At 41.0% G+C, this 27,906-nt stretch overlaps 1 protein-coding gene across 2 annotated transcripts in view; it reads right to left on the bottom strand.

The window, feature by feature from the left end:
* GAD2 (glutamate decarboxylase 2) overlaps positions 1-27,906 on the bottom strand; it is a 70,172-nt gene that overhangs the window by 31,276 nt on the left and 10,990 nt on the right. For both annotated transcript variants that reach the window (XM_069458704.1, XM_069458705.1), the window contains exons 7-9: positions 26,829-26,944; positions 18,546-18,625; positions 91-145 (exon numbers count right to left, since the gene is read on the bottom strand). In XM_069458704.1, coding sequence (XP_069314805.1) covers positions 91-145; positions 18,546-18,625; positions 26,829-26,944 — 251 coding nt within the window. The remainder of the gene's footprint in view (positions 1-90; positions 146-18,545; positions 18,626-26,828; positions 26,945-27,906) is intronic.

Here is a 27,906-nt window from a genome sequence, read left to right as displayed (position 1 = left end):
TCGATCCTCTTTAAAATACAACTCGAAGTGTATTCTTCACTGGATGGAAGTAGAAATATAGGCTGGATAAAGCTCTGTGTAGAAACTTACCTTCTGTTTGGCTTCAACGATCCTTCTTTCAAGATCAGATGGGATCATTTTCCCTCTGAAAGGAAAAATAAATGTATTAAAGGTTTGCTTTGAGTAATTGACTTTGTTGTTTTTACAATGTAAGCAGTCACATGAGGGTAAAGTCCAGCCCTCAACTGTTGATCATGTTTGAACACCTCCTTGGCTGCTTCTAGGAAGAAATGGATTTGCCTCCTTGAATAAGGCATGTCTACACTTTCTGGCACTCTTTGGAGACTCCTGACCACAATGTGTTACTCTCTATAGAATGGCCACAATGACTCTCCACCTTGCACAGAGACTTCTTTTTAAGTAATTCTCTTAATGCGGTTAAAACAAGCCTGATTTAGAGCAAGACATTTGGCAATGAAAGGAGAGTTGAGGAAAACATTTTTCCTCCAAATCTTCTAATGAATGAGCCTGCGATTTTACATATAGATGAAACACCAGGAGGAGCAAAATCTATTCTGAAACAGTTGAATGAAAATATTAAGTCAAAACCTACCTAGTTACATTCCAAGTGCTAAAAATACAAAGCAGGTCAAGAAATCATGGGCTCAAATTGCAAACAGTGAGACAGACATTGGAGAAAGAAACATCCTTTCATCCTGAAATGTCTGTTTATTAAAATTGATAGTATTAATACTTTGTTTACTACTGCGATAGAGGAGTTGATTTCTGCGAGAAGCTAGATGTGGCTAGATGTGTGATCTCAGTCATGTCACTTGATTTCCTGTGCCAAACATCCCTGGAAAATAACATCACTTAGAGAGTTATGAGGATTAACTAAGGTATTAACGCAAAATGATTTTTAAAAGGGCTTGACATATGGTAAGCATTCAATAAATGTTAGTTTTAATTGTCGAGATTGTTTTTTATGCATTGTGACATTCCTATTTCAAGACTTTGGGAAAAAGTCAGACGAAGTAGTTGCCTGGTATGGGCAGCAGTGAAATATTCTTTAAACCAAAATAGCTGTCTGGAGGTGGCTGCAATGGCCAACTTCACACCAGAGTCATTGATCTAGGTTTTTACAAGACTATTTGAAAAAATAACTTATGATAAAGATGATTATCAGAATAAGTGGTTGGGGGATGCTACTGCATTTAGCGAACAGCGAGTGGGATTTTGGTGTTTGTCGCTAGCACAATAGTTCATCTGTGGCTTCCCTGTGAGACCAGAGCCATAGCAGGCATCAGACTATTTCATTACAACTTCTACTGTTGTCTTGCCTAAGCTTTTACATATCGAAATGCTCTCTTACTACAAATTACTTGTCTAACATTTCTTCATTTTTTAAAATAATGTGAGCATTATATAGTGAGAAGGTAAGTTAGATTTTCTATCATTTTCATTTCAGTCAATGAAGGAGGTGTGACAAGTAGTTGGAATGTAAAGCAGATATTAGACCTCAAAGCACTGAGAATCACTGACTTAGGAGAAGCTGCTTCCCAAAGAAAGACAACTGCATGGGCAGCGGTGTGGACAAGTTACTAGTGACTAGTTGGTTGGGCTGGAATGGAACAAGGCATCAGAGGTACCTTTGGTGCAAAGGGTCTGGACTCAGATTCAGAGCAGCCCACCTCTGGGGACTTCCGTGAGACGGAGGGCATGGGAGGGAGGGTGGTGTGGTTGGGGAAAAGCCCTGGAGAGCATCCCGCTCCTTACGCTTCTCCCTGCACTGAACAGCTTCGCCTGGAGCATCCCTTAAAGCAGCGATTTTTAACCTCTGCTAGATCAGGTTGTGCTAAAACACCTTGCTCCAGCCCCGACAGCAACAAAATATTCAAATTTCAGAGGAAATTTGGGTATTATATTTATCCTTTACATAAATTTTTAAGCACATGAAAATCATCATAGTGTTTTTGTAGGTAAAGATGGAAACTGAGAGAATTCTTAGAAATTGTTTTGCAAATCTTACATTTTAACTAAATTTACTACAAGCTAAACAACTTTGCGTTGGAGAATTTTGGGTAGACTAGCTTGACAACCACTATTTACTTATCTAATCACATCAGGACATTTTGTTAGGTGCAAGGCAGTGAGATGTCACTGTGGAGCTGGAGATTAAGGTGCATTAGAATTAGAAGGGGCTCAAGACCCGATTTTACTCGAATCATCTCATTTTTCAAACAAGGTAATAGGCTGAGAGCAGAAGTGACTGCTCAAGGTCAAATGCTGGGAAAAGGCCGGGTTATAACTAGAAATAAAATGCCAACCTTCCAGAATGGACTCAAAGGACCAAACATATAGGAAGCCTATTTAAAAAGGTTGGATTCTTTTAACATTTGTTTTCCAATAATGAGATCCCTTAGATTAGGGTCAGGTTATGGGAGCAGTGATTTTTGTGTATAATTCTTGTAATATTTATTCTTTTCATTGACTTTCTCCAAAAGCATTTCCCTAACACACATCCTCTCACTGAACAACAATCCAAGTGATGTGCAGCTGGGGACTTGAGGTGAGAAGGAGCTATTTTCTTTTTTATATGACACTCCTCATTGCTGCCACTGAGGGCTAGTCTTAGAGCTGACAAGGAAGTATGTGGTGTGTAACTCACATCACTCCTCCCCAAACTACCACACCGTCTCCCTGAATGTGTCTACAGACAGAAGAAAAAGATTCTAATAAGAGGTCCAATTTACCATGTAAGAAACCATGCTTGGCTATTCTAAATAACCTTTGAGTCCAGGAGGAAATCAAAACAGCAATTATAGAACATTAAAAATTAATGACATGAGAATACTACATATAAAAATATGAGGATCATCCTAAATCATTCTCAGAGGAAAATATATAGCCCTAAATGCCGTTGAAATTAAATAACAGAGAATAAAAAGAACTAGATTGAATATTTAATCCAAGAAGCTAGGGAAACAATAACAAACAATATAGGCAGAAAGAAGGAATGAATTTTTCAGTGAATTAGAAAACTTAATAAAAAAACTTAACACTAAATCCAAAAGCTGGGGCATTGAAAAGATCAATGGATACACAAATGTCTGATTAGTCCAATAAAGAAAAGCGAGAAAATGTAATATTTGAAATGAGAAAGGAGCTTACAGATAAAGACATTTTAATATTATAGAATTCTATGTCAAGCTTTATGCTAATCTTAAAAATCTTGAGGAAAAAATTTTTTTTTCTCTAGGAAAATGTAAATTATAAAAATTGATCCGAGAATATATAAAAAATTTGGAGGGGGAAAAAAACCCCTAATAACCAAAAAATCAGCGAGAGGAATGTAGCCAAAAAACTGCCCCCCCCCCAATGCCAGGCACCTATAGTGAATTTTAGCAAGTCTATTGTTGGTAGGCAATACTTCTAAATTCTTACAGAGAAAACAATGGAAGGCTGCAGGATTTATTTTCTAACTAGCTTACTCTGAAAGCAAAATCTGTCAAAGATAGCTCAGAAAAACCTCTACATACGTAATAGAAATATAGCTACAAAAATCCTGCATATAATATTGGAAGATACAATCCAGAAGAATTAAACATAGGACCATGTAGGATTTTTTGCAAGAATGCAAAGGTGTGAATTATTAGGAGATCTTTTTTAGCACAACTCATCTTACCAATAGATTGAAGTTAGAAAATTATAGCGTCATCTCAGTTGATGTTTTAAAGGCATTTTATGAAAGTCAACATTTATTCCAGATGACAAGGAAGGGCAAGAGGGGAAGAATGAGGAAGAGAAGAAGGTGGAAAGAGGAGAAGAAAAAACAATTCTTGGTAAATTAAGAAAAAGAGAACACTTCCTTAACACAATAAAGAACATCCATTTCAAACCAAGAGTCTAAATCATATCTAAATGCAAAATCCTAAATACCGTTTCCATTAAATTTAGGAACAAGAACATTCTTCTTAAATAAATAGAAAATCTGAACAGGTCAATAACAAGTAAGGAGATTGAGTCAGTAATCAAAAATCTCCCAGCAAAGAAAAGCCCAAGACCTAATGGCTTCACTGGGGAGTTTTACCACATGCTTAAAGGAGGATTAATAACAATCCTCCTCAAATTCTTCCATATAATTGAAGAGGAAGAAACACTGCCAAACTCATTTTACAAGGCTGCAAGGTTTACCCTGATACCAAAGCCAGCCAAGGACACTACAAGAAAAGAAAACTACAGGTCAATATTCCTGATGAACATAGATGCAAAAATCCTCAACAAGATACTAACAACAAATTGAATTCAACAGCACTTTAAAAGGATCATACACCATGATCAAGTGAGATTTAGACCTGGGGTGCAATGTTAAACATATGAAAACCAATAAATTAACAGAATGAAGGATAAAAACCATATGATCATCTGAATAAATGCATTTAAAAAAATTCAATATCTTTTAATGATAAAAACTCTCAACAAATTAGCTGTAGAAAGAATGTGCCTCAACACAACAAAGGTCATACAAGACAAGCCCACAGCTGATGCATACTCAACAGTACAAAGTTGATTTTCAACTAAGATCAGGAAAGGAAGGTAAGGATACCAACTCCTGCCACTTCTACCCAACATAGCACTGGAAGTCCTAGCTAGAGTAATCAGGTAAGAAAAAGAAATAAAAGGTATCCAAGTTGGAAAGAAAGAAGTTAAACTGTCACTGTTTTTGCATGACATGATTTTATATAGAGAAAACCCTACAGACTCCACCAAAAAGCTATTAGAACTACTAAATGATTTGGGAAAGTTGCAGGATGCAAAAATCAACATACAAAAAAAAATCAGTTGTGTTACTGTACACTAAAAACAAACTATTCAAAAAAGAAATTAAAAAAACATTTATAATAGCATTGAAAAAAATAAAGTACTTGATAATAAATTTAACCACAGAGATGAAAGATCTGTACATTGAAAACTATAATGCACTGATGAAAGAAATTGAAGATGACACAAATAAATGGAAAGATATCCTGTGTTCATGGGAAGATTGCTTTAGCTATTTGGTCTTCTGTGTCTCCATATTAATTTATAAAATTTTTTCTCTATTGGAAAAACACCATTGGAATTTTGATAGGAATTTCATTGAATCTGTAGATCACTTACTATTGTTAAAAAGTCCATACTTTCAACAATACTGGTTTCCAAAGCTAAACCAATGTTGAGCAAGAAGAACAAAGCTGGAGGCATCACACTTTCTGATTTCAAATTATATTATAAAGCTATAGTAATCAAAACAGTGTGGTCCTGGAATAAAAACAGACACATAGACCAATGGAATAAAATAGAAGGCCCCAAAATAAACACATGCATATATGGTCAACTAATCATCAACAAAGGTGCTATGAATATACAATGTGGAAAGAACCTTCTCTTCAATAAATATGCCAGGAAAACTGGATATCTACATGAAAAATAATGAAATTGGGTCCTTATCTTACATCATACACAAAAATCAACTCAAAATAGATCGAAGACTTAAACATAAAACTCGAAACTGTAAAACTCCTAGAAGAAAACATAAGGGGAAATCTCTACAACACTGGTCTTGGCAATGACTTTATGGATGTGATACAAAAAGTACAGGCAACAAAAACAAAAATAAACAAGTGTGACTACATCAAACTAAAAAGTTTCTGCTTTTAGTAAGAAAATAACCAACAAAATGAAAAGACAGCCCATGGAATGGGAGAAAATATTTGTAACCTTATATCAGATAAGGGGTTAATACCCCAAATATATAAGGAACTCATCCAACTCAATAGCAAACCCCCCCAAGTAACCTGTTTAGACAATGGGTAAAGGACCTGAATAGACCTTTTTCCAAAGAAGACACACAAATGGCTAACAGGTATATGAAAAGGTGCTCAACATCACTAATCATCAGAGAAATGCAAATCAAAACCATAATAAGCTGTCATTTCATCCTTCTTAGGATAACTATTATCAAAAAGTCAAAAGGTAACAAGTATTGGGGAGGATATGGAGAAAAGAGAACCCTTAGTACTTTGGTACATCCATTATGGAAAACAGTATGAGGGTTCCTCAAAAAGATTAAAAATAGAACTACCATATGATCCAGCAATCTCACTTCTCAGTATATATCCACAGGAAATAAAATCACTATCCCCAAGAGATATCTGCACTCCTATGTTCATTGCAACACTATTCACAATTGCCAAGATATGGAAACAACCTAAGTGTCTGTCAACAGATGAATGGATAAAGAAAATGTGGTAAATATATACAATGAAATTTTCTTCAGCATTGTAAGAGAAGGAAATTCTGCCATTTGTGATGGCATGGATGAACCTGGAGGACATTGTGCTAAGTAAAATAAGCCAGGCACAGAAGGACAAATACTGCATGATCTCTCTTATGTGTAGAATCTAAAAGAGCCAAACTCATAGAAATAGTGAAGAGTTGGTTAACAGGGGTTGGGGACAGGGGAAAGGGGAAGATGTTGGTCAAATGGTACAAACTCTCAGTTATAAGATGAGACCTAATGTACAACATGATGACTATAGTTAATAATAATGTATACTTGAAATTTGCTGAGAAAGTAGATCGGAAGTATGTTCACAAAACAAAGGGTAACTGTGAGTGAGGGATGTGTTAATTGGTTTGACTGCAGTAATAATTTCACAGTGTACATGTATATCAAAATATCATATTGTATACCTTACATGTATACAATTTTAATTGGTTAGTTATACCTCAATAAAGCTGGGGAAGAAAAGAACATTTTTCTTAAAATTTTAACCAATAAACTAAGAAAATGATAACTATATATTGGAAAGGATATAAAAATAACAATCAGTATCTGAAACCATAAATGAGTAAACTGAAACTATCATAAGTCTAAAAAAATTCAAATGTCAAAAGGTTTCTTATATTCCAATAATGATCAGTAGAAAATACAATGAAAAAGAGAGAACTTTAACAATGGCAACAAAAATTTTAAAATATCTGGAAATAAACTTAATAAGAAACTATAAAATCTATAAAAAGAGAAAAACAGATCTTTACCAAAGGACAGAAAAAAGTTCTGGATAAATGGAGAGACACATCATGTTCTTTGATAAGAAAAACTCTACATTGCAAACACATACTATTAATATCTAAAACTTAACACAATTCCCAACAGGATCCCCTGTAGGAATTTTAAGAGAATAGGAACCTGGGAAAGCAATTTTAAAGTACAGAATGAAAAACATTAGTAAAAGAAAAAAAAAAAAAAAAAAGGAATGGGCAGGTGACAGACAGACATTTTTCTATTAGCCAGTAGAACATATTGTAAAACTATAGTGATTAAAAAGTGTGGTAATGGAGCAAGATAGGCGTGTATCAGTGGAACAAAACTAAAAGACAAGAAAAGCCCAATACGAATTTACTCTGTAACCATGTGTGAGGGATTTTTTGGATCTTAAATGGTGAACAGGATTCAGCAGAAAGAAAAAGAAAAAGAAAAGAAAAGAAAAGAAAAGAAAAGGAAAAAGAAAAGAAAAGAAAGAAAAAGAAAGAAAGAAAGAGAAAGGGAAAGAAAGAAAGAAAGGGAAAGAAAGAAAGAAATGGATTGATTTCATATTTCCCACCATAGATCAAAATAAATTTCAGTTAGATCAACTATTTAAATAATAATATAAGGTTTCTAGGGAAAAAAGATGCATTTTAACACGTACTAAGAATGAGAAACACTTTCTAAAGACGCTTAAGGTGAAAAATGGGTAATTGATTATCACTCTATCAAAAAATACCACAAATGAAATGAAAATGCAGATGATACATTTTAGAAAACATTTGCAACATACATGACAAAATGTCTTCTCTTTTGCTTTGAACTATAAATAACTGGTAAGCATAAAATACTCAGCTTTGCTATTTATCAAAATGCAAATGAAAACATGAATAATAAAAAAACTCCATCCATCAAACTGACACAAGTCACTTAAGGTTTTATGGGTTGGTGAGGACCAGCACCCCTTTTTACCACTTGGGGGAAGTGCAGATTGGCCAGGTCTTTTCGAAGGGAACCATAACAGCAATTTCATACTCTTAGCACAGGCACAGTCCTGGGCTCCGAAATCCTACCCCTAGGAATTTATTCTAAGAAGATACTACAAGCTATGTGCAAATATTTAGCCACAATGATATTTGTATTAGCAGTTTTTTAAATAGTGAAAATTTAAAGCAATTTAAATGTTTAACAACAGATTTTATGAATACTAAAATACATGAATACTAAATAATGGATTATTAAGTAGTGCACGAGAATTGTATTAGAGAATTTCTAATGACATGCAAGTTGTCTATAATATTTGTAAAGTAAAAAAACAAATTTCTAAACGATAAGTACTTCTACTTCCTTTTATGTTAAAATATAGAAAAAATATATTTGGAACTATATGAACCAAAAAAGCATTATGAGAGATTATAGCTGTTAGTTTCTTATTTTGCCACAATGAATATGTGTAGTTTCTGGAATAAGAATGTTATTTTTTTTTAAAAAAAGAAGGAGTCATTTCTTACATAACACCATATAAATTAACTCAAAACAGATACCTGAAGGTAAGAGCCAAAACTACAAAACTCAAAGAAAACAACATAGAGCAAAACCTTCACGACACTGAATTTGGTAATGGTTTTTTGGATATAATACCAAAAGTACAGGCAACAACAACAAAAAATTAGACAAACTGCACTTCACGAAAACTAAAAACTTTTGTGCATCAAAACACATTATCAACAAGTAAGAAAGCAATTCATAAAATGGGAGAAAATATTTGCAAATTGTATAACTGATAAGAAATTAATATGCATAATATATAAAGAATTCCTAAAACAACAACAAACTCAATTCAAAAATTGGTAAAGGACTTGAATAGACATTTCTCCAAAGAAGATGTTTAAATGATCAATATGTGCATGAAAAGATGTTCAAAATCTAATCACTAGGGAAATGCAAATCAAAACCACAATTAGATACCAGCTCATACCTATTAGGATGGCTACTATTAAAAAAAAAAACAATAACAAGTGTTGGTGAGGATGCTGAGATACTGGAACCCTTGTGCACCACTGGTGGGAAGGTAAAATGGTGCAGCAGTTGCAGAAAACAGTATAGCGTTTCCTCAAAAAATTAAAAATAGAAAAACCATATGATCCAGCAATTCTACTTGTAGGTATCTCCCTGAAACAATTAAAAGAGCAGTCTTGAAGAGGTAGTTGTACACCTATGTTTCCCAGGAGAATTATTCACAATAGCCAAAAAGTGGAATCAACCCAAGTGTCTGCAAATGGATCAATGGATAAACAAAATGTGGTATATACTTATAATGGAATATTATTCAGCCCCCAAAAGGAAGGAAATTCTGACATATGCTACAACAATGAAGAAACCTTGAGGACATATGCTAAGTGAAATATACCAGTCACAAAAAGTCAAATGCTACATGATTGCATTTATATGAGTGAAGTCCCTAAGTGTGGTCAAATTCATAGAGACAGAAAGTAGAACGGTGGGTGCCAGGGGCTGCACGGAAGGGGTGATGGGGGGTTAGCGGTTAATGGACACAGAGTGTCAGTTTTGCAAGATGAAAAGTGTTGTGGAGATGGATAGTGGTGATGGTTGCACAACAATTTGAGTGCATTTAATACCACTGAAATGAGTACTTAAAATGGTTAAGATGGAAAATTTTATGTATATTTTATCACAATAAAAAAATTGGGGGGGTGGGAACAGGGGCTGTGTTTAACTAGTGAATAGTAGTTCTCTTCTGAGTCCAAGCCCTGACTCTTCACTTACTAGCAACATGACCTTGGATGTGTCACCTGTGAGGTGTTATGAATCAAATGGAAAAAAAAAAAAAAGAAAGAAAGAAACAATGCAAAACTTGCCATACTGTTTAAAATTGTTGTGTAACTATAAGGGAATAGACTCTTTTGTATCTCTAATTAAATGAATTAATTAGATCAATTGTGTAAAGTGCCCAGGACTGTGTCTGGCATGTCACAAAGACTCAGCAAGTGTCAGCTGTTACTATTTTCTAATCCTTCCTGATATAGGACATAATGAAGCACAGACACCACTAGCACCCCTGAGTTCTCTGCATCTAAACCCATAGGAAATAAGGCATTCAGAGGCTTCCCACAGCCCCTGCTTGATAGTAATTGGTTCGGTTTCTCTGTGAGGTCTGTCCTATTAGGGTACACTGAACAGCTCCCCAAGGACCTGAAAGAGTTAATTAGCATCCCTAACCACCTTCAGGCACTGGCTGCAACTCAGCTAATTTAATAAAAAACTATAATGACCCCAGATTATTTATACTTTCAATTGTTTAAATCAATTGTATGATAAAGTGTGGTACTTAAGCAGCACAGGGAAATGTAGTCTAACTGTAATTTATAAAGCCAGAGTGATGTGTTTAAAAGGAAAGCTGAGATGTATACAAAGGCACTAGTAGTTAATTTGCGGTATAAAAGCATTAATCAAAATAGCTAACAAAATTCTTGTGTTACATGGGAGTTAGAAAAGCCAGTGATTCTTCTAGCCCTCTGCCACCAGGTAGCATGGGTCTTGGTCAGATTTATTTTCTGTAAGGTTTTACAACAAATTACTGCTAATTTAGATAATTTAAAGGAAATCCCGAAGGTAGCAGAAAGAGAAAGATAGAAGAGAGCATTAATTTCTAAAAACAGACAGTGCTAGACAGTATTAATTTCTGAAAACCCTTGAGTCCATACTGACAATAAGAGAGAGAGAGAGAGAGAAGACAAAAAGAAATAAAAAGACAAAAAGATAAAGAGAGCTCTACCCTGCAGTAGAATGAAAGAACTAACAAATATAGACGGAATGGTGGTGTTAGAAAATCACTATTCTGCAACCATCATAACGATAATTCAGGCAGAATTCATCAATGGATGCTAAACTAGTGGGTGAACATTTCAGGAGCAACAGGATATTTATATAGTCTCATAGCGTCCCCTACAAGACACTTATTAACCACAAAGGTGAAAACTAGTCATTTTATAGTGGAGAAACCTGGAAAAATGGTCAAAGTTAACATTACTGGCAAACTCATGTCAGGATGAGATACACTTGAGAAGGGTAAGCATCACCTCCCCCAAGTCCTGCTCCAAACGCATCACTGGAATCTAATCATAAGGGCATATCAGGCAAATCCAAATTCACTACAAAATAAATGATCTACATGCTTCACAAAGATCAAGGTCATGATGGACAAAGGCAGGCTAAAGAGACGTGATGACCATGAAATGCCATGTGTGAGCCTGGACTGGGAAACAAATAGCTATAATGGATACAATCGGGACAGTTGACCCAACTTGAATAAGGCATGTAGATTTAATAATAGCATTGTATCGGTGTCAGATTTCCTGATTTTGATAATTGTTCTGTGATTGTGAATATCCTTCTTCTTAGGAAACACACATTGAGGGATTGAGGGGTAAAAGCAGCATGATGATTCGTAAGGAACTTTCAAATGGCTCAGAAAAACCTATACATATGACTAATATATATACTATTCACTACATTCAATATATAATATTGAACTTTATATATATACTTTACGTATACTGATATCTGGAAGAAAGAGAAAGCAAATGTGTTAGAATGTTCACAACTGGTGAATTTAGGTTTAGGGTATATGAGAGTTCTTTTTACTAATCTTGCGATTTTTCTTTAAGTTTGAAATTCTTTAAAAAATACAATGTCAAAAAAACGTTGAACCAGTTAACATCTAAGCACCTTGCCAACTCCAAGGGCGTCTGATGTGAAACCCTTGGCGGCTCGTGGACAGAGGCTCAGCCCGGCCTGCCCTCCCCAGACCTCCCCGCCTTCCAGCACCGTCCTGCTGCTCGCTCTCCTCGCTTCCTTCCAATTTTGCGCCGTGAGATCATTCCAGAATTCCGGCGCGCGCCTCAGAGAAGGATCCTACACCATTTCAGCCCAAGGAATAAGGAACTCAACAAGGGGAATGAAACCTCTGCCGTCTACTTCGTCCCTTCTTTTTCCCCACATAATTCACGTTTCCTCTCCAGAGGTCCTCCACCTCGCGGTGACACGGACCTTAAGCCCCTCGCGATAGAACAACGAAACCGGAAGTCACCCTGTCCTGGACGCAATGCTCCCCGCCGGCTGCCGTACTTCCTCCCTTCACACGCAACCTACCGGAAGTTGCCTGTAGTGCTTCTCCCTTTTCTCGTCCGCCACTCACCGGGCCCTGCTAACCGCCTTCCGCCCTCACCCCTCATGGAAACTGCTCTTGCCACGCTCACCAGCCCCCTCCTTGTAAGGAAAGGCAAGGGGCAGTGGTGGCCTCGTCTCATCTACCGTAGGGCTTGGTCCTGTTGACCGCCCTTCCCCTAGATGCACCCTCGCGGCCATTAATTCTCCTCCCACGGCTCTGGCCACCCCTTCCCAGTCTCCTCCGCAGGCCCCTCTTTGCCTGTCCCTGAAGTGTGGGTGCCCCGCAGAGTTCGTCCCCAGGCCCCCTTGTGCGTGGCTTCCCTCGTAAATCCCCTGAGCTCCAGGCTCAGATTCCCAGCTGCCTACCCGACACCCTCCCTCGGATGCCTCATAAGCTCTTCAAACTCAGCATCTCCTCACCGGAACGTCTCACCGCATCCGGGTGCTGTATCTCGTGAAGAGCCCCACGTGGGCTTAGCACTCATGTTGCCTCCCGCCTCCACCTGCCCGCCAGCTAGTCAGCATTTCCATTAGTTCCCCGTCCCTCTCCACGGCTCTGCGTCCCTCAGCCCACCATGCATCATCCCCCATTCCTGTCACTACAACAGCCACGAGCTTGCAGTCTCGAACCCCATCCACTCTGCATTGAAAATAATCTTTCTAGTGTGAAACTAGGATGTTGCTTCCCTGCTCTCAACAGTGCAGTCCCACGCCTTGGAGCTCAAGTTCAAACAGCTTAACCTGGCGCACAAGGCCCTTCATGACAATGGTATTCTGACCACATCCTCCCCTGACCAAGCCAAGTGCTCTCATCCATGATCTAGAAAGTGCTGTGGAGTGCGCCTGAACATCGTGCCCTTCCTCTTCATCTGGATAACTCCCATCGTCCTTCCTCTAGATGCAGAATGGCAGCCTGTCCTTCCATCATACTGTGTCATCATGTTCATCCTCCTGACCTGTTTTTGCTTGTTTCACACCAGACTAAGTTTTGTAGCATCTGTGACAATGTCCACCTCATCTGCCACAGTGTTACCAATCAAGGCTACTGCTCATGCCAAACGGAGTAGCTCGCAGGGCTGCTGCTTCCATCATATGGGAACTTGATATGCTTCCAAATTATCATGTGTACGATAGAAATTTTCTCTCCTCTTCTCTCTTTTTTTTTTTTTTTGAGACAGAGTCTCACTCTGTTGCCCAGGCTAGAGTGAGTGCCGTGGCATCAGTCTAGCTCACAGCAACCTCAAACTCCTGGACTTAAGCGATCCTACTGCCTCAGCCTCCTGAGTAGCTGGGACTACAGGCATGCGCCACCATGCCCGGCTAATTTTTTGTATATATATTTTTTAGTTGTCCATATAATTTCTTTCTATTTTTAGTAGAGACGAGGTCTCACTCTTGCTCAGGCTGGTCTCGAACTCCTGAGCTCAAACAATCCGCCTGCCTCGGCCTCCCAGAGTGCTAGGATTACAGGCGTGAGCCACCGCGCCCGGCCTCTCCTCTTCTCTTGACTGAATATTTGGGAAACATCTTTTTTGCTCAGTGGCCTAATCCAATTCTGACATATGGCACAGTCTTCTTTCACCAATACTTATTGTCTTCTAAGTATTAATTCACTTTTCTTCTCTATCCTTAGACACATCCACACAGCATTAATTTGGATCCCACTAATTCACATTTTGCAAATGTTAGACCCAATGACACTTGAATAAAAATTCATTAATCCCATCACTGTGAATATTCAATTTTTCGTTATTGAGGAAAGGGAACTCTTAAACCAGAAATGAAATACAGGCTTCATTCAACACATTTCCCTCTTGTGAATTTAATAACTTGTTTTTACAAAATAGAATACTCCTTTTTGGTCACCATACTTCACATTAAAATGTAAGCCATGGTGAACTCAAGTTTTGCATTACCTCATCATATTCTACTTACTAGAATAAATTAAAATGCTTTTTGATTTTCAACTCTGAGGGAACCTAATCGAAACAAATAGAGATTTACTATACATTTCTCTCTCTTTTTTTTTTTTTTTGACTGAGAACCATGTTTCACTTTGAACTGGTCACCGAAGTAAGCCCCGTGACTGCTGATGAAAAGAAAGTACCTCATCGAGATCTTCCTCCACGCCTGGCTTTGGGCTCTTAGCTAGAAAGGCACAGATTGTCTCTTTCACTGAGACATTTCCCTTCAATCATGAACCTTCAACAAATTCAACTGTCTGCAGAACACAATAAAACCCACCACCCCAGCCGCCGACAGACCAACCTGCGGTAGGAAGGAGTAACCACAGGAAAGGGAAGCCTTGGAGAGCAGGTCCAGGCTCGTGTTTGGGGGAAGCCGGGACAAACTTCACAAAGCACTTAGGAGAAACCAGCGTGCGGGACTCACACTGTCGGCCTTAAGTGATTTGCTGAACTGCACATCTGACTTTCACGAGGACGTGATACTAAAACAAACTGGCGGCTGAGAGTGTTTAAGCTGATTCTGACGGGAATGGTGGCTACAGATGACTGTCCAAGGCCTTCTCCTGGGCTTCTGATCCCAAACACTTCAATTTCGCTTAAATCTGAAGTCCCCAAATCCCCAGTCAGTGGCCTGTTAGGAACCAGGCTGCACAGCAGGAGGTGAGCAATGGGCCAGTGAGTGAAGCTTCATCTGTATTTACAGCCGCTCCCCATAGCTCGCATCACTGCCTGAGCTCCGCCTCCTGTCAGGCCAGCAGCAGCATTAGATTCTCACAGGAGCACGATCCCTACTGTAAACCATACATGTGAGGGATCTAGGTTGCGGCTCCTTATGAGAATCTAATGCCTGATGATCTGAGGTGGAGCTGAGGAGGTGATGCTAGTGCTGGGGAGCGGCTGCAAATACAGATTATCATTAGCAGAGAGGTTTGACTGCACAATAAATGTAACAGATTTGAATCACCCCCAAACCACCCCCCCCCACTGTGCTCCCACTTCCCCATCCATGGAGAAATTGTCTTCCATGGAACAGTCCCTGGGGCCAAAAACGTTGGAGAACACTTTAAATCATTAAGGCCATGCTCTCAGTCTTAAACTCATGCTATACAGATGATACGAATTACCAATATAAAGTTAAAAACTACATGTAGCTACTAACACAGCTTTAAATTTTTTTTCCCCAACATATGCTCATAGAATACCACTAAGGAGACAAACTGGTGAAACTGTTTGCAAGGCACGTCGGCCTGATGTATCTCGCTCCTTCAAAACATTCATATAATTTTAGTTAGTAGGTACACGAAGAGATAAACATGAATGGAGGAACTGTAGCCATGTAAGGATGTCCACAGAAGGATGGAAAGGTTATTTGTAACAGTAATACCAGGAACAGGAAAATGCCCAGTAGCGGACTAATATTTTGTGCGTACCCTGTTCTAGGTATCATTTTTTAGCATTTTGCATTTGTCAACACATTTAATCTTCATAATCCTATGAAGTAAGTGCCACTACCTTTTCTTTTTTTCACCTAAAACGAGGCCCAGAGAGGCACGTGCCCACTCGTGCTGACACAGATCTGAATTCGAACAACTCGGTCCCAGAGCCGGCTCTCTAAAGTACCGTAATGCTCTCTGACACAGTCACACCTGAAATATTATATAGTTAAGCGTCTTTCTGTTTGTGATAATGTAGAAAAATACTCATGGTCTCTTGTCTACTTAGGGAAAAAATGATCACAAATATGCAAAGCGAGAAAAAAGGATATGCTTCTATGCTTAGAAAAAGAGATTCAACGGTTCAGACACTGATACAGTGTCAGTGATGATCTTTCGATGGTGCAACTATGATTTTTTCCTGTTATTTTCTATTTTTTTAAGAGTAAGCATGTCTTGCTTTTTAGATGTTCAAAACTGTGATTTATTCCTTCTAAAGCTCCCACTGTGCTTCCTGCGCCCCCTCTTGTTCCCCTCTTCGCCTCCTCCTCGCTCCACGCTTCCTCCACGAACTGTCTTCTCCCAGGCCTTGGTTTTCCTTCCTTTTATCTCTTATTCTCTTTGCTCCATCCTGTTTCCTTCCTTCCTCTACTTTACAGCTCTCCCCTGCCCCATCCCACGAGGTTCATCAGGCAAAAAACGATACTTTGTAGCATTATTTTAGTTTTTCTAATGGCTTCTAAAATCATTAAAAATAACATTCTTTGACTTTCCAGTTTGGGGCCACCTGGCCAGTCACTGGTTCTCACCCCCCCCCCCCCCCCGCCCCCGGCTTCCCAGCACTCCTTGCCTCCTGCCTCCTGCTCTGCCCCCCTGCTGGTGTGTGACAAGCCCCGTGCCTGTCCCTGACCCTTTCCCTCAGCTCTTCCCTCTTCACCTCTTCACCAGGCCTCGCGTCTCTTGCGAGCGTGACGCTGCCTGCAGACGGTCACATGTCCTCAGGCCTTTTGCTCCTGTGAGGCTCGGCTGGCTGGCTTGGTGGACTTGTCCGAGATCACTTCCACTGTCACACCTGGTGTTCCCAGGAGCAGAAGTGGCAACGCTCATGCCTTTACGAGTGGAGGCAGCAGCCATCCCCTGTCCGCCCACTGGGATTCAAGTCAAGAATGCTCTACCTAGGCTAGGGAGGAGGACAAGGACGGCCCATCTGGGGGATTTTCTTCCCTGAATTCTGGACTCCTTACTTAAAACAGATCAACTACAGAGTAAGAAAAAATTTAAAGTCATCTAAACCTTTATTCCTAGTTAGCAGCTTTTTTTTTTTTTTTTTTTTTTTTTTTTTTTTTTTGGGCCAGTTTCTCCTCAAATCTCAGTTCTTAAGTAGCTGCTACTGAGGCGCACTGGTGGCCTTAAACACACAAGGCAGGTCCTCGCTTCTGTCCTGGTGTCACTTCATGCCTGTCCTGTCTCACTGCTAGAGCCTCGCACCTGGCCCACCTGGCCCACCCGCTCCCCTTGCTTCCCGCAGGGTGGCTTCATCCATGTCCTTCTTGAATAAAAATGCTTTCAAATTATCTTGTTCCCAGACTTATCAAGCTCAAATCCTAAATTTAGCTCCACTGCTCCCAAAGGGAGAATAACACACTTTTTTTTTCCTGACTGTAAAAGTAACGTGTATCATTTGCAAACAAGCAAACAAAAGCAGGCACTGTCGAAAGGTATGAACACAAAGGTGACATCATCTTTAACCTCATCGCCCAGAGGTGAGCATGGTTATGAATCGGCTGGGTTTTCAGAGCTTTCAGGGGTCCACGTGACCAACCGTCATTGCCACGGCCATGCCCTCCTCCTATGTCTATCTGGTCAGACCCGGCTCCTCCAGCCCCACGAGGGGATTATTCACACTTCCGTGGCTTTGCGGCTGCTCCTGAACCTTCTGTCAGTGCCCCTGCCTCTCCCTGCACCCATCCTGCTCACTCCTAATTTAAAAAATCCAGCTGAAGTCCCGCCTGTTGCAGGAAACTTTCCATGGCTTCCAACGTACACGCGTGTCCCCTGGATTGCCGTGCAATCCAACCATGTGACTGTCACCTTCTGGCACTACGGCATCTTCCCACCGAGATCACATGTTGTCAGGGAACCCGGATCATGTGTTATGCTTCTCTAGAGCCTAGTGACACGGTGGCCAATCAATACCCATCTGCCTAATAAATACATATGAACAAATACATGGCTAATTGAGTGGCTTCCTTTTAATTTAGTGAAAGCGGTTACTCAAACCTTTGAAGACTGAGTCTAGTGTTTGCTAGGTTCCAGGCCCATAGGCCAGTGATACTTTACATGGATATCCTAAAAAATACTTTAAAATCCCCCCCACGCAGTGCCACCCAGATCCCAGAGCGCCTATGAAATTCAGGTGCCGATTAAGACGGGGATTTTCCCCAGGAATCCCTTGGTCCCAGCACAGAGTTGTTGCATTACTGGTGCATCATTCACTCCTGCTCACTAAACTGCACCCCGTCCTGCAATCACCCCAGCAAGTTTATGCAGCCCATGGTGCCGAAAGCAATGCTACCCGCATCAATCAGGGCTCAGACTGCCCGCTGCTGCTAAAGCGCCCGGGTGATGAATGTCCTTCTGCACCTTCTTGGTGCAGACTATTCTGATTGATTTAGCAAAGGTTCCGATTGAGTCTAGGGCTGTGAGAGGCTCCATGGCATTGAGGAGCAACTCCGAGGGCTCCGAGCAAGAGCCCATGTTAAAAAGGAACAGTGGCCAGCAGCCGCTCGCTGCCCCACGCTCATCTCCTATTTTCACTCCAACAGGTATCTGTGGTGGAACTTGCAAATTGCTAGCCAACAAGGGTCACAGATGCACGCTCACCTCTCATCACATTTAATCAGGATCACGCTGTCTGTTCCAATCCCCAAGGCTGCAGCTCCCTTCTTGAGAGAAAAATGACTCTGTAAGAGAAAAAAAAAACGCATATTTGAAATTAATTCCATATAAAGACAAGATCCATTCCCTTGGCTTTTTCTTTTTTCTTTCTCCTTTTATTTCTAGTCTGTTCCTCCAAAGCCTGGGCTGCTGAGAGAAGATGGCATCCTTCACTTGTGCCTTTTTTTTTTTTTAGTTGTGTTGAAACACATAAATACCATCTTAACCATTTTTAAGTGTACAGTTCAGTGGCCTTAAGTACATTCACTTTGTTGTACAACCACGACCCCCATCCATCTCCAGAACTCTTTTCATCTTGCAAAACTGAAACTCTGTACCCATTAAACAACTCCTAATTCCTCCCTCCACAGCCCTGGCAACCCCCATTCTACTTCCTGTCTCTGTGAATTTGACTACTCTGGGTACTTCGGATAAGTGGAGTCAGACAGTATTTGACTCTTATAACTGGTGTGTTTCCCTTAGCATAATTTCCTCAAGGTTCTTCCATGTTGTAGCATGTGTCAGAATTCCCTTCCTTTTCAAGGCCGACTAATATTCCACTCTGTGCAGACCACATTTTGTTTATCCATTCATCTGTTGATGGACGCTTGGGTTGCTTCCACCTCTTGGCTATTGTGACTCATGCTGCTATGAACCCTGGGTGTGCAACTGCCTCTTTAAGACTCTGCTTTCAATTGTTTTGAGTAGATACCTAGAGGTGGAATTACTGGATGACATAGCACTTCTATTTCTAACTTTTTGAGGGACCTCCGTGCTTTGTTCCGTAGTGGCTGCACTATTTTACATTCCTACCTGCAGTGCAACAGGGTTCCAATTTCTTCACATCTTCACCAACATTTGTAATTTTCTGTTTTTTGAAAATCGTCATCCTAGTGGATGTCAGATGATAACTCATTTTGCTTTTGATTTGAATTTCCCTAATGATTAGATGTTCAGCATCTTTTCATGTGCTTATTGGACATTTATATATCTTCTTTGGATAAATTCTATTCAAGTCCTCTGCCCATTTTTGAATAGGGTTGTTTATTTTTTTGTTATTGCTGTTGAATTCACCTGGGCTTTTTGAATGAAGGTAACAAGATGTTGGAAATTGTAAATGGACCTGATACCCCAACACACAGTAACTCTGAGCCAATTTTCCATCAAGTCATATGGAACCAACCCATGGAATCAGCCACCTCCAGCAGCGAAGTATGAATAGTATATGGTTTCCAGACTTGCATTTTGCTACCAAGAGATTACACTCAGTTTTTCCCAAGTTCAGTGAAATTGTGTGCACTCAGGAAGTTGGAGGAGAAGTTGGCCCTAAATTTAGCACTCTGCATCCCAGCATTGGAGGAGCTGTTTGTTGTGCAGGCAACTGCCCAGCCCGAAGCAGACTCCGGGAGGAGGCAGCAGTTCTTGGCTGGGGCAGAGCGACTTGTCTGAGTGCAGAGAAAAGGCCACACGGGCAAGCCATTGCCAAGTCTTTGTTTGTGCTTTTGGTTATTGATTCTGGGTAGGACTGTGTGTCTCAATGGTCGTAATCACTGTGCCATTTGGAGGGCTGAGAAAGGCTAACCCAAGCCCAGCTGTGTTGCAGCCCACATCAGCCTCTTACTATTAACTACAGATCATTAAGCTGTCCAAAAGGAGAGCGGCTTCCTCAATTTACATCTCCAAAGGGCTGCTGACTGGAATTTTAAGTTATGTTCCAAAGGGGGTACTCTCTCTTCCAATGCCCACTTCTGACTCCTCTGAATTCTTAAATATGCAAATGCAGCACAGGAACTCTTAACACACATGTTTTTAGGGCGTATGTCTAATAAGCAAGAAGAAATCACATTTAGAACAGCAGCAAATAATGTTAACCAATCAAGGGGACATCGAACAGAGGAGCTGAAAAAGCTCATTGCCGCTAGATGGCAAGAGGAAGGGCCATTAGCTTCATTTTACAACCTGAGAATGACAAAGTGGACGGTCGTTACCAAGATACCTGGGAACCAGAGGAGAAAGCTTAATTAGGCCGGGTGTGTAAAGATGCGTGACTCAAAAAAAGGGTTCCTGCTTGTGTATTTAGCAGAGCCCTGCGGGGGCGGGGGGTTGGGGCACAAGACAGGGGAGCCAGCTGCCCCCACCGAGCGAACACAAGCCACTCGAATTACACCCCTCTGTGAATGAGCGAGCTCTTGAGCACTAAACTGCCAAATGGCAAATGGGGGATAAGTAAGAGATCTGGGGCACCTGGTCAGCGACAGAGGCCGCGTTCTTGTCTGGTCCTTAATGAGAAAGAATAGGGATCCCTAAAGGAAGAGCAATCAGCCAGGATAATTGATCACGGCACCAAATGCTAGCGATTTAAAGAAAAACGCATCCCCAAATGGAAAGCTTAAAGATGGGGAACAAAGGTGAGATGAGGCATGAAAAAGAAAATGAGGTGGCGAACATTGAGTCTGTTTGTATTTGCAGGAGAGGGAGCCGCGAAATAGCTAAACGTTACCCACGAATAGCAAGGGGCCCGTGGAGAGGAAGGAGCTTGAGAGGGAAAAACAGAAACCGCTGCCTAATGAGGAAGAAGCAGCGATGCAGACGGCGCAAGTGGCCACCTCCCCCATTTAATCCTCAGCACCGCATTGGATGGCGACACTTGTTGATGAACAGGAGGACAGAACAGGCTCCCATCTGCTGGGGACCCAGGAAAGCAGGTGTCTGAAGAGAACTCAGGAGGCCTGGCCACGGGCAGAGGGCCAGGGGGACCCACGGTATGGGTGGCCTTCAGATGTGACACACTGTGCCACGGTGGTGTCAGGGGTAGACTGCTCTATCCATCAGACAAAATGCTGAACACAAATTAGGAGCTACAAGGATTCAAATCTGTCCCTAAATAATAAGACTATAGTTACTACATACTACTACTAAGACTCTCCCAAGGATCACTTGTGCATCAACAGAATGTCTGGAAATTAGCTAATGAGCCCCCGCCCGCCACCCCTTCCCTGATTTGGAAAAAATAACAATAGACCCTTGATAGACTTTTGTGCTTAATTAGGACTAAATCATATCTCTATTTAAGGGCAATATGTATTAAAACCCCCTATGATTTTTATTTTATACTAAATGAAAAATTCAAGGTTGATGGAAGAGTCATTTCTCTATTTTTTTTAAATACAAAGGAAGTTCAGACAGGTCACATGATTTCGCTTAGCTTTAAAACATGTGCAAACAAATAAGGGGTCTTATAGTTATAAAAGACTTGTAATTAAAAAATAGGCAGGCTTTCTGGGTTTGAGAGGGGTGAGATTATCTAGCGTAAGCAGCAGTGAGAGTCCCCAGGCTGGAGGCGGGCGGGTCCCTGCCATCCAGCTAGCCCTTGACTGCAGCGTGTGGCATGAGCTCGCTCACTCTTTAATGGGGACAATAAATCTTACCTCTTTCAGGGATGGTGTGAGCCTAAGGCGAGTGGTAGAAAGCTCGGAGACAACCCAGTTCCCAGTGTTGGCAGGCCGGTTTCTCCTTCTCTATTAGAATTGAGATAAAAAAATCTGGAAGGCTACATTGATTCTTTCGAGCCATTGTTGGTCATATCCAAATATTTAAGACCCAGATTCAACTGCCTAGTGGACCACAGGGTTTCAGGGGGAAGGCTGTACTAGGCTTGGGGGACACACAGAAGACGGTCCTAGTACCCAGCCACCTTCCCCACCTCCCCTCCCCTTGCTGTCCCTACCTGGCAATATTGGCCTTCCTGGCCTTCTGTGAGCTTGCTAAACTTGCTCCTGCCTCTAAATTGCTGTTCCACTTTCCTAAAAACCCTTCCTTCAGATATTTATATGACTCCCTCCCTCATTTGACATAGGTCTTTGCCCACATATATCACCTCCACAGAGAGATCTTTTATGACCATTCTATAAAATAGCCCACTCTCCCCTACTATCTTGTCACCACATGACCTTATAGTAAATACTTACCAGTTCACTATCTGTCCCCTACCAGAACATAGGAGGGTTCATGAGGGCAAAGGCTCTGTCACAGTGTATAGTTGATAAATGTTTGTTGACTTTGCCGACCATATGCTCACAGAACAAGTCCAGGGAAATGTCTTGTCTTCTTGAATGTGTGAAGTTTCTGGTTGGATGCAGAAGACCACAGAGTCTTTCAACATCATTTCCACCTCTGTGGCTCTAAACCTGCCAAGTTATAAACTCAATGCTCAGAATAGAAGAAAGGAGAGTAACTTGACCTGGTTCAGTAGATCAATATTAGCACTAGAAGAATCAACATGGGGAAAATGGGATTTGAGAAAAGATGCTCCAAGCGGATTTAGAGCAGCCAGCTAGAGAATGGCGTTCAGGACATCCAGCCCAGCAGTTGAAAGAGCAATGTAGGGATTGTAGGGAAACTGAGGCTCTAGATCTGGCTCTGCCATTGACTCATGGTGAAACCTTGGGCAAAGCATCTGCCATCTCTGAGTCTTGGTTTCTTCATCTATAAAACAAGGTTATTGTTTTTTAAGTTACCTAATGTTTACATAGAGCTTCCTATGTCCCAGGCGCTGAGGCAAGAGTTTTATAAGACTATCATTTGATTATCCAGAAGTCTTGGGCTTTGGAGAGAGAACACCTGATGTAGCTTCTGCCTCTGCCACTGGCCTCCCCTCTCCTCATTGCATCAACATACCTGCCTGACACTACCCTTTCTCCCTGTGGGCCAAGCAATCCAAGAAAGAAATCTCCATGCAAGGATTGACATTGTTTAGCCTGGAGCAAAAGCATTTGAGAAATGACTTAGTAACTGTCTTTCATCAGATCTATTTCTAGAGCTGGTGGAGACAAAGTGATTGTAAAATCTGAAAAAACCAAGGGAATATGTGGCCTGCCTGGACTGAGGCCAGAAGGAGCCACAGTAAATGATGAATTGAATATAACGCGTGAGGTGTAGAGCCCAGAAGGAACGAGAGATGGGGATCACATTACCTCTTAACCTGGAGCTTCAAAGGCAGGACTCACTTTTAATTCAGCCCCCTACAGTCCAGCCGTATGCGATAATGAGGAGGATTTTTGGGCGGCAGGGGGAGGCTGTAACAATTTAGCATCTCCTTCACATTAAGAAAAAAGCACATGGTGGAAATTTGATTAAGGAATGAAAGGTGGCCTTACTAATAACCTATCTAACAGAGGAAAATAAACTATCAAGCAGAAAGTAAGAGAAATAAACTCACAGCACATGATTGCCCCTCTGAAAAAGAAACTCATAACACAACTACCCTTTGATTTGTTTGATTAAACACCTGGGACTTAACTCGTTATCTCTAAGAGTTCATTTTCACAGCCTTGAAGAGTCTTAAGCAGACAGTAGGGGTGCAAACTTTCTTCTCCTGCTCTTGCCAAGACTCTGATAAACCCAGCCATACTGAGAAAAGAAGAAAAAAAAAAAAAAAAAAAAAAGGGAAACATAAACTCAACTGCTCCACAGCCACTTCTGTTATCAGTCTGCAGCAAGGGAAAAACATTTTTTTAATCCTTTAAAATATCAAGCTACTTTTGTGTGCAATGGCCTCTCCCTCCTCTCTCTTTCTCTTTCTTTCTTTTTCCCTTCTCTCTTTTCTTTCTTTCTTTCTCTCTCTCTCTTTCCTCCCCTTCTCTCTCCCTCTCTATCTCTTTCTCTGAAAAATCAAAAAACTTTTTATAAACTTTTTATATCTTTATATCCTAATCTTTGTGTGAGAAATATTTCTCAGTCCACATACAAATTCACACCCTAACAGGGAAGATATAAAATGTTAAGTCAATTGATGAGCTGTTGTGTACAAAACTTTGTTGTTGAATCTTTTAATTTTATTTCTACAGTGGTAGTTGGGGCAGGGACTTCACTGGTCTAGGAGTCAGGAAATCCAGTTTGATCCTCTACCTATCTAGCTAACTTTAGTCTCTTCATTTTTAAAATGCTGATAACAATCTCTGTTCTACTTTTCCCACAAGGTTGTTGGGAGAATCAAACAAGCTTATATATATTGGAAGTGTTTTTGGAAACTGTCAAATAGCAATTGGGTATAAGGTATGCATTAGAAAAACAGTTCATCTGTCAAAAATAATAAGCTTATTGTTAGAACCAATTCATATTTTAGGAAAGGTTCATAATTCAAACAATCATTCATAATGATGTGCATGGATAGAAATACAGGAAGGGGGGGAACCAAATGGTTTTTGTGTGGTGAATAACATTTCAGTCTCTCAGAAATAAAGAAGGAGATCCCAAGTTTACAATATCAGGAAAAGACGGTATAGCAAAATCATTCTCAAACCACATGGCCTGAGCTTTTTGGAAAAGGCCAAGTCAATGTACACCAAGCATGAGGCTGAGAAGCTCATTCAGAAACCAGAGATGCCTGGCAGAGAGCACAGGGTAGCCTGTCGCCAGGCCCTCCTCATCTTAGCTCATGGAAACACCTTGAAAGCCAAAAGAAAAAGATGCCCACTATACAGCCATCTGGGCTTTCCAAGGCTGAGAATGTAGTCACATTTAACTATTTAGGGGTCCAAATCCACTTCAGGGAAAAAGTAATTGAGAAGAAAAATTATAACATGTTTTTCTACCTTTGGAGAAGCTGAGAAGCAAAAGTTATCTCCTGGTGGGGTACTAGGTGTGGTCCGCTGAATAATGAAGATCCCCCAACAGCCGGCCACATCCTTATCTTTGAAAGCTATGAATCTATTGCCTTATATGGTAAAGGGACTTTGAAGATGTGATTTCATTAAGGACCTTGAGATGGGAGATTATCCTGAATTATCCAAACAGCGTCCTTACATGTGAAAGAGTGAGGCAGGAGGGTCAGATCAGAGACAGAGGAGATGTGTGGTAGAAACAGAGGCCAGAGAGAAAGGGGGGTAGAGGTTTGAAGATGCAACACTGTTGGTTTTGAAGATGGAGGAAGAGGCCATGAACCAAGAAATGGAAGAATCTAAAAAAGGGAAGGAAATTCATTCTCCCTGAGAGCCTCCAGGAAAAACACAGCCCTGCTTTTCCCATTGTAGATTTCTGACCTCCAGAACTATAAGATAATGGATTCACATTGTTTTAAGCCACTAAGTTTGTGACAATTTGTTTTAGCAGTAATAGAAAGGTAACACACTATTTCATTTCAGACCATGGTCTTCTTTGCTAAATTTGACCCCTGTAAACCAAAGAAGGGCATTAAAAAATAACAAAACCCCAAAATATTACTGAAAACAAGATGTTCAAGATATTTGTTAATATATAATCACTAGTTTCCTTTAATTCCACAGCTACTGCTATGAGTGAACTGTATCTACTGCCTTCCAATCTGTACTTGCCCTGTTTTTCCTTGTTATGAACACACACAGCCACACAGACAGACACACAGACACAGACACACAGATACATGTGCTCCATTCAAAATAGGAAAAAGAAAAATTCCATGGTGAATCTGAGACCCACTGTGGTTCCCTACTTCTCACGAGTGACGTCTCCTTACAGGAGCCCCAAGTCTCCCTATAGAACCCTGCCTTCCCTCGCTGTCTCCCTGTTCCCTAGCCATCAGGGGATGTTCTGGTCTTCTCTGAGGCAGCCGTGGTCCAGATGTTGGGCTCCTTTGAGGCAGAGGTCATGAAGGAACGGGGTTATGAAATACACACAGGTAGTGCGCATCTGATGCCTATCAGGGAGAGATCTCAGGTTGATCTCAGACCCTGTATGGCATGAGGGTTTGGAACCAAGATGTCGCTCACACAGCTGCAGGTGGTCTGCACTTGTCTGCTGCTTGACCCTGGCATGCGAGAGAAAGCTGGCTGCCTGGCAGGCTAACGCTGTTTATGTCAATTTATGAGCAGGATAGACCACTCTTTGCAATGCCTAGGGGCTATAGGAGAGATGGGGTTAACTCTTTGAAGGCCAGAGAAGGAACATACCATACCATAAGGAAGAGCAGAGCCATCAGCCCCTCCCCGGCAGTGGGCAGGAGCCTGAGCTTGTGACATTGTCACAGAGAGGTGAAGGGTGGGAACTAGAAGCAAAAACATTCTGTTTTATCTCTGAGGGTTTTCCTGAATTTCAAAGAGACAAGGAGGACACCTTGTTGTACCCCTCAGCTGTTCTCTCACCCTTATTCTCTCTCAAGAGGTGCCTTCTGGAAAAAGAACCTCTGGGGATCATTCCTTCAATTCGAGCTTTACAGAACATCATCTTAAACCTGGAAGGAACAGAAACACGTACGTGCTCGGATGTGAAGGCGATGAGCCTGGGAACGGCAGCCATTCCTTTCTCCTTGACTTCCGGGAACATCTTGAAGCGCGCGATCATCATGGCGTACATGTTGGAAATGGCGCCACCTACAGTGCAGAGCAGCACGGTTACTTTTCCTGTTTACTGTCAACATCATTTCACATGCAAGCAACGTTCATTATTTCCGCTGACCTAGAGTCCTCCTTGGACACAGGAGGAAACCCTGTTGGCTATACTTGGAAGTGGGTTCTCAGGCTTAAGGACACCTTGGTCTCAATCACTGCACAGGTGCCACCTTACCCCGCCCCTCTCCATCACCAAGGGGGACTGCAGTTGATTCTGCTCTTGCTGGGAGCCCTTGGAAGAGGTTTTTAAAAAGAGAAAATTTGCCTTCCTACCCAGCTTGTAAGTGTGGTCATTCTGCATTAGGCCCATAAAATCCTACTTGTACCCCGATGGAGAACACTTACTTCTTTTCATTTCAACGCATGCAATGCCTTGCACTTGGATTAAGATAAATCAGCTGCTGTTAAGGTTGTGGGCTGTTAACCAGAAATTCCTACGGAATGCAGGATAAACATCCAACTCCATCTCATCATACTCATCTGTTCATTCCCTCAACATGGTCCTTCCCTCTCAAAGACATCATTGAAATAGAATTGTATTCGTTAACAAAACTTAATTCATAATTATAAGGGAAACACATAAATAAGAGAATTTTAAGTCCACACTGAATTATTTTCCCTGTGTCATCCTAAGATTGTCAAGGATTCCATACCATAAATTTATGCCTTATAACAAGAGTCTCACTTGAAAAGCAAAGTGAGATTTCCCCAGGGTTGTTGGGAAGCTTAGGATTTTTGCTATGCAGGGAAAAGACAGACTGTGATGAATGCGAATGAACATGCTGGCACGGAAGGCATGAGACCATGATGCAGAGTGAAGGTACTACCTCCCCCTCCCACCCAAAGGGCCTGCCCTCATGTGGGTGCTTTGAGAGCTCTTCCCTCCTGGCGGCTAAGGAGCAGACGGGTCTGTGCCAAGCTGAATGGCCCATGCAGGGCTATGA

Source organism: Eulemur rufifrons, chromosome 25, assembly GCF_041146395.1.
Source record: "Eulemur rufifrons isolate Redbay chromosome 25, OSU_ERuf_1, whole genome shotgun sequence".
NCBI classification, from domain to species: Eukaryota; Metazoa; Chordata; class Mammalia; order Primates; family Lemuridae; genus Eulemur; species Eulemur rufifrons.
This window is presented reverse-complemented; position numbering and strand designations above follow the sequence as displayed.